General features: G+C 49.1%; 1 protein-coding gene across 1 annotated transcript in view; it reads left to right on the plus strand.

The window, feature by feature from the left end:
* Positions 1 to 624: 624 nt before the first annotated feature.
* The window catches only part of LOC310935716 (atrial natriuretic peptide receptor 1-like), a gene marked incomplete at its 5' end in the record, with an annotated part of 16,619 nt that continues 10,052 nt past the window's right edge, over positions 625 to 7,191 (plus strand). The window contains 4 exons of the mRNA XM_083899650.1: positions 625 to 1,333; positions 4,269 to 4,459; positions 4,797 to 4,910; positions 5,515 to 5,677. Coding sequence (XP_083755776.1) covers positions 625 to 1,333; positions 4,269 to 4,459; positions 4,797 to 4,910; positions 5,515 to 5,677 — 1,177 coding nt within the window. The remainder of the gene's footprint in view (positions 1,334 to 4,268; positions 4,460 to 4,796; positions 4,911 to 5,514; positions 5,678 to 7,191) is intronic.

Consider the following 7,191-nt stretch of genomic DNA (forward strand, 5'->3'; position numbering starts at 1 on the left):
AGGACTGAAAACCTGAGACCTGAGACCAGGACTGAAGACCTGAGACCAGAGACCAGGACTGAAGACCTGAGACCAGAGACCAGGACTGAAGACCTGAGACCAGAGACCAGGACTGAAAACCTGAGACCTGAGACCAGGACTGAAGACCTGAGACCAGAGACCAGGACTGAAGACCTGAGACCTGAGCAGGTAAAAGCATCAGAAACACGACACAAAAGAAACGAAATCAAAGAAACACAAATGATTGTTGTTGTTGTTGTTGTTGTTGTTGTTGTTGTGAGACAAAGTGAAGTTAAAGTGTGAAAAATGAACTGAGGTTTAATTCAATAATGTTAGAAAAAGACTTAAAATCAGTGTGTGTGTGTGTGTCTGTCAGTGTGTGTCAGTGTGTGTGTGTGTGTGTGTGTGTGTGTGTGTGTGTGTTATAAACCACTCACTCTCCCACACCAAAGTCCAAAAATACAACATCTTAAAATCCTGTGGTCAGATTGACCTCAGTGACACAAAGTGACCACAGGAGGCAGCAGAGGACTCTGTTGTGTGAGAGTGAGCGGTTTACAGATGCTGTCAGCAGGGGGCGCTCACAGCTGTAATGACTGTGTCTTCTTGCAGCTCGTCTCCATCATGACGTCCACGTGTCACTTCCTCTTCCTCTTCCTCTTCCTCTTCACTCACTCATCTGACTCCTCCCCCTCTGCTGACAACACCTCTGAGGATCTACAGGAAGTGACTCTGGCGGCCATTTTACCCATGACGAACACAGAGTACGCGTGGGCGTGGCCTCGCGTGGCGCCCGCCCTCCATCAGGCGGTGCAGCGGGTGAACTCTGACCCGTGGCTGCTGCCCGGCCTGAAGCTCCGCCTCCTTAACGGCAGCTCAGAAAACCGCGACGGTTTCTGCTCGGACTCGATGGCGCCGCTGGTCGCCGTCGACTTCAAGATGTCAAACGACCCGTGGGCGTTCATCGGCCCCGGCTGCGATTATTCTTCTTCACCTGTCGCCCGCTTCACCACACACTGGGGCGTTCCCATGGTAACCGCCGGCGCCCGCGCCATCGGCTTTGAGCGATACGCGGCGGTCACCAACACAGGCCCCACCCACAAGAAGCTGGGCGAGTTTGGCGCCAGCATCCAGGAGACGTTTGGCTGGCGACAGCACGCCATGCTAGTGTTCAGCGACAACAAAGACGCTAACGACGACCGCTCGTGCTACTTCGCCGCAGAAGGACTTTACACGGTGTTAGGAAACCACAACGTGTCCATCAGAGATCACGTGATCGACGCCGACGTCAACTACAAGATGGTGGTTCAGATGATCCGAGACAATGGCAGAGGTCAGAGGTCACACTTCCTGTCCTCCTTATTCAGCGTCCTGTTTCCTGGCTCCTCCCCTTTAAAAGATGCTTCATAATTAACGTCACAGACGTTGCTAACAGCAGGTGTTGCTATAAGTAGGTGTTGCTAACAGCACTCACTGCTAACAGCACTCGTTGCTAACAGCACTCATTGCTAACAGCAGTCCTTGCTAACAGCAGGTGTTGCTAACAGCAGGTGTTGCTAACAGCAGTCGTTGCTAACAGCAGGTGTTTCTAACGGCAGGTTTGCTAACAGCAAGTGTTGCTACCAGCTGTCATTACTGTGTTGCTAACGGAAGGTTCGCTAACAGCAGGTGTTGCTAACGGCAGGTTTGCTAACAGCAGTTGTTGCTAACTGCAGCCGTTGCTAACAGCAGTCGTTGCTAACGGAAGGTTCGCTAACAGCAGGTGTTGCTAACGGCAGGTTTGTTAACAGCAGTTGTTGCTAACTGCAGCCGTTGCTAACAGCAGTCGTTGCTAACAGCAGGTATTGCTAACGTGTTGCAGGGTCACAGCATGATTAGCTGTAGCCTCAGATCTGTTTTTCTGGAGCCTATAAACGTAGCTAGCTCATCAACAAGCTCCTGAGTGAGCTTTAAAATATATTTTTGAGTTTAAATAACTTTAAAACACAGATAAACAAGCAGCTAAGTTGCATTGGACTGATGCTAAATTCACTTCAAATGAAACACTCACAGGGAAATGTATAGGCTAGCCTATATAGCTAGTCGTCCAAGATGGCCGCCTCTCATATGAACACTCTCGTTATTTTGACGTTCAGTTCACTTTCGTGGTTTTTGTTCCGCAGTAACTTGTTCGTACAGCAGAGCGGCGACATTTGTACCTGCGATGTTTGTTTGTGTGAGTGAAAAAAACGTGTTACTGCGAACGCTAACTGTGGCTAACGACGACGAGCCTCAGATTCCTTTGTGTACGTGATTTTACCGACTTCTCGGAACATCATCAACAGTTGTGACAACACACACACACACACAGACACAGAGAAAAGAACACACACACACACTAACTGCTTCTGTCGTCCTCTAACTGAGGCCATCTGTTGTCACCAGCGACACATGAATGTACTTAAAGTAATTATGTGTGTGTGTTATTTTCTCTGTGTGTGTGTGTGTGTGTGTGTGTGTGTGTGTGTGTGTGCGTTTGCGTGTGTGTGTTATTTTCTGTGTGTGTGTGTGTGTGTGTGTGTGTGTCTGTGTGCGTGTGTGTGTGTGTTATTTTCTGTGTGTGCGTGTGTGTGTGTGTCTGTCTGTGTGTGCGTGTGTGTGTGTGTGTGTGTGAACATATCACATGACATGATCTTCTGTTGATAACGAGTCTTAACGAGCGTTTCCTGGTCTCAGTGTTCGTTAGAGAAGGGGGCGGAGTCATGATAATCACCATGGTAACTGTGATGTCATCACTCTGGGACAGTTGACCTCAGGGGACAAACGTGGACACGAAGTTTGAGGACAAGTCAGACCTGAGGACAAATCATTGTCTCACGTCCTCTCTGTCCTCATGTCTCTGTCCTCATGTCTCTGTCCTCATGTCTCTGACCTCATGTCTCTGTCCTCATGTCTCTGTCCTCATGTCTCTGACCTCATGTCTCTGTCCTCATGTCTCTGACCTCATGTCTCTGTCCTCATGTCTCTGACCTCATGTCTCTGACCTCATGTCTCTGTCCTCATGTCTCTTTCCTCATGTCTCTGTCCTCATGTCTCTGACCTCATGTCTCTGTCCTCATGTCTCTTTCCTCATGTCTCTGTCCTCATGTCTCTTTCCTCATGTCTCTGACCTCATGTCTCTGTCCTCATGTCTCTGACCTCATGTCTCTGACCTCATGTCTCTGTCCTCATGTCTCTTTCCTCATGTCTCTGTCCTCATGTCTCTTTCCTCATGTCTCTGTCCTCATGTCTCTTTCCTCATGTCTCTGACCTCATGTCTCTGTCCTCATGTCTCTTTCCTCATGTCTCTGTCCTCATGTCTCTGTCCTCATGTCTCTGTCCTCATGTCTCTGACCTCATGTCTCTGTCCTCATGTCTCTTTCCTCATGTCTCTGTCCTCATGTCTCTTTCCTCATGTCTCTGACCTCATGTCTCTGTCCTCATGTCTCTTTCCTCATGTCTCTGACCTCATGTCTCTGTCCTCATGTCTCTGTCCTCATGTCTCTGTCCTCATGTCTCTTTCCTCATGTCTCTGACCTCATGTCTCTGTCCTCATGTCTCTGACCTCATGTCTCTGTCCTCATGTCTCTGACCTCATGTCTCTGACCTCATGTCTCTGTCCTCATGTCTCTGACCTCATGTCTCTGTCCTCTCTGTCCTCATGTCTCTTTCCTCATGTCTCTTTCCTCATGTCTCTGTCCTCTCTGTCCTCATGTCTCTGACCTCATGTCTCTGTCCTCTCTGTCCTCATGTCTCTTTCCTCATGTCTCTTTCCTCATGTCTCTGTCCTCTCTGTCCTCATGTCTCTGTCCTCATGTCTCTTTCCTCATGTCTCTGTCCTCTCTGTCCTCATGTCTCTGACCTCATGTCTCTGTCCTCTCTGTCCTCATGTCTCTTTCCTCATGTCTCTGTCCTCTCTGTCCTCATGTCTCTGTCCTCTCTGTCCTCTCTGACCTCATGTCTCTGTCCTCTCTGTCCTCATGTCTCTGTCCTCATGTCTCTGTCCTCTCTGTCCTCATGTCTCTGTCCTCTCTGTCCTCTCTGACCTCATGTCTCTGTCCTCTCTGTCCTCATGTCTCTGTCCTCTCTGTCCTCTCTGACCTCATGTCTCTGTCCTCATGTCTCTGTCCTCATGTCTCTGTCCTCATGTCTCTGTCCTCTCTGTCCTCATGTCTCTGTCCTCATGTCTCTGTCCTCTCTGTCCTCTCTGACCTCATGTCTCTGTCCTCTCCGTCCTCATGTCTCTTCAGTGGTCTACCTGTGCTCCTCCTGGGACGTCCTGAGGACACTGATGGTCCAGTTCCTGAAGGAGGACGTGGACTTAAAGGACTACGTCTTCTTCTTCATGGACCTGTTTGCTGAAGGTTTGGGAGGACGACGTCCAATCAGACCGTGGTTCAGAGGAGACCGTGATGATGTCATCGCACGCCACGCCTTCAGGGTCAGACACCTTTACGCATGTTTAATGAGAGGAGGCGGAGCCTCAGGCTGATGTTGTTGTGTTTGTGTTGTTGTGTTGTTGTTGTGTTTGTGTGCAGAGTGTGAAGGTGTTGACGTACATGGAGCCTCACAATCCTCAGTGTGTTGTTGTTGTGTTGTTGTGTTTGTGTGCAGAGTGTAAAGGTGTTGACGTACATGGAGCCTCACAATCCTCAGTGTGTTGTTGTTGTTGTGTTGTTGTTGTGTTTGTGTGCAGAGTGTGAAGGTGTTGACGTACATGGAGCCTCACAATCCTCAGTGTGTTGTTGTTGTTGTGTTGTTGTTGTGTTTGTGTGCAGAGTGTGAAGGTGTTGACGTACATGGAGCCTCACAATCCTCAGTATCTACAGTTTGTTCACGCTCTGAAAATCAACGCCAAGGAAATGTTCAACTTCACCATCGACGACTCTCTGGTACCAACCTTAGCACTGCTAGCAACATTAGCAAAATGAGCAACATTAGCACTGTTAGCAATATTAGCAAAATGAGCAACATTAGCACTGTTAGCAAAATGAGCAACATTAGCACTGTTAGCAAAATTAGCAACATTAGCACTGTTAGCAACATTAGCAAAATGAGCAACATTAGCACTGTTAGCAAAATTAGCAACATTAGCACTGTTAGCAACATTAGCAAAATGAGAAACATTAGCACCTAACCCTAACCCACACAGCTGATCATGTTTTGTTTCTTTTCACAGATTTTGATGATTAGATTTAGTTTTTGTGATAATTTCTAATAATCTGATCTGTGATTGTGTGTCAGTATAATCTGATCTGTGATTGTGTGTCAGTATAATCTAATCTGTGATTGTGTGTCAGTATAATCTAATCTGTGATTGTGTGTCAGTATAATCTAATCTGTGATTGTGTGTCAGTATAATCTAATCTGTGATTGTGTGTCAGTATAATCTAATCTGTGATTGTGTGTCAGTATAATCTGATCTGTGATTGTGTGTCAGTATAATCTAATCTGTGATTGTGTGTCAGTATAATCTAATCTGTGATTGTGTGTCAGTATAATCTAATCGCTGCAGGCTTCTATGATGGAGTCATGCTCTACGCTCACGCTCTCAATGAGACTCTGACTGAACTGCGAGGACCAGGACCAGGACTGGGTCCAGTCCACAGGCCTAAAGAGGACCTGGTGACCAGGAAGATGTGGAACAGGACTTTCCCAGGTGAGGAGGACATGTCCTCAAACACGTCCTCACACACGTCCTCAAACACGTCCTCAGAGCAGCAGGACAATGGCTGTGTCCTGGTCAAATTCAAAATGGCCGACTTCCTGTTGTGTCCATGTTCAGGGTGTCTCTCTCGTCCATGTCCATGTGTCCCTGTGGACTTTGGTGTGGCACAGTGAGTGGTTTCCTGTCTCACAGTGAGACAAAGTTCTCAGTGTGGTTTTCCCAGTGTGGTCTGTGGTTCTGGTCCCAGACGTCCTCATGTCCTCATGTCCTCACTAACCACAGAGCCTCCTGATTGGTCGCTCAGACTGACAGAGAATTTGTTTCTCACTGGAAATTAAAAATAAACTTTTATTATTCTCACAAACCTCTGTGTGTGTGAGACGTGTCCTCTGTGTGAGACGTGTCCTCTGTGTGTGACGTGTCCTCTGTGTGAGACGTGTCCTCTGTGTGAGACGTGTCCTCTGTGTGTGACGTGTCCTCTGTGTGAGACGTGTCCTCTGTGTGAGACGTGTCCTCTGTGTGTGACGTGTCCTCTGTGTGAGACGTGTCCTCTGTGTGTGACGTGTCCTCTGTGTGAGACGTGTCCTCTGTGTGTGACGTGTCCTCTGTGTGTGACGTGTCCTCTGTGTGTGACGTGTCCTCTGTGTGTGACGTGTCCTCTGTGTGTGACGTGTCCTCTGTGTGGGACGTGTCCTATGTGTGGGACGTGTCCTATGTGTGGGACGTGTCCTCTGTGTGAGACGTGTCCTCTGTGTGTGACGTGTCCTCTGTGTGTGACGTGTCCTCTGTGTGTGACGTGTCCTCTGTGTGGGACGTGTCCTATGTGTGAGACGTGTCCTCTGTGTGAGACGTGTCCTCTGTGTGTGACGTGTCCTCTGTGTGTGACGTGTCCTCTGTGTGTGACGTGTCCTCTGTGTGAGACGTGTCCTCTGTGTGGGACGTGTCCTATGTGTGAGACGTGTCCTCTGTGTGAGACGTGTCCTCTGTGTGTGACGTGTCCTCTGTGTGTGACGTGTCCTCTGTGTGGGACGTGTCCTCTGTGTGTGACGTGTCCTCTGTGTGTGACGTGTCCTCTGTGTGGGACGTGTCCTCTGTGTGAGACGTGTCCTCTGTGTGTGACGTGTCCTCTGTGTGGGACGTGTCCTCTGTGTGGGACGTGTCCTATGTGTGTGACGTGTCCTCTGTGTGTGACGTGTCCTCTGTGTGGGACGTGTCCTCTGTGTGGGACGTGTCCTATGTGTGTGACGTGTCCTCTGTGTGTGACGTGTCCTCTGTGTGGGACGTGTCCTCTGTGTGAGACGTGTCCTCTGTGTGTGACGTGTCCTCTGTGTGGGACGTGTCCTCTGTGTGGGACGTGTCCTATGTGTGTGACGTGTCCTCTGTGTGTGACGTGTCCTCTGTGTGTGACGTGTCCTCTGTGTGGGACGTGTCCTCTGTGTGGGACGTGTCCTCTGTGTGGGACGTGTCCTATGTGTGAGACGTGTCCTCTGTGTGTGACGTGTCCT

This window comes from Microchirus variegatus (assembly GCF_963457635.1).
Source record: "Microchirus variegatus genome assembly, chromosome: 13".
NCBI lineage: Eukaryota > Metazoa > Chordata > Actinopteri > Pleuronectiformes > Soleidae > Microchirus > Microchirus variegatus.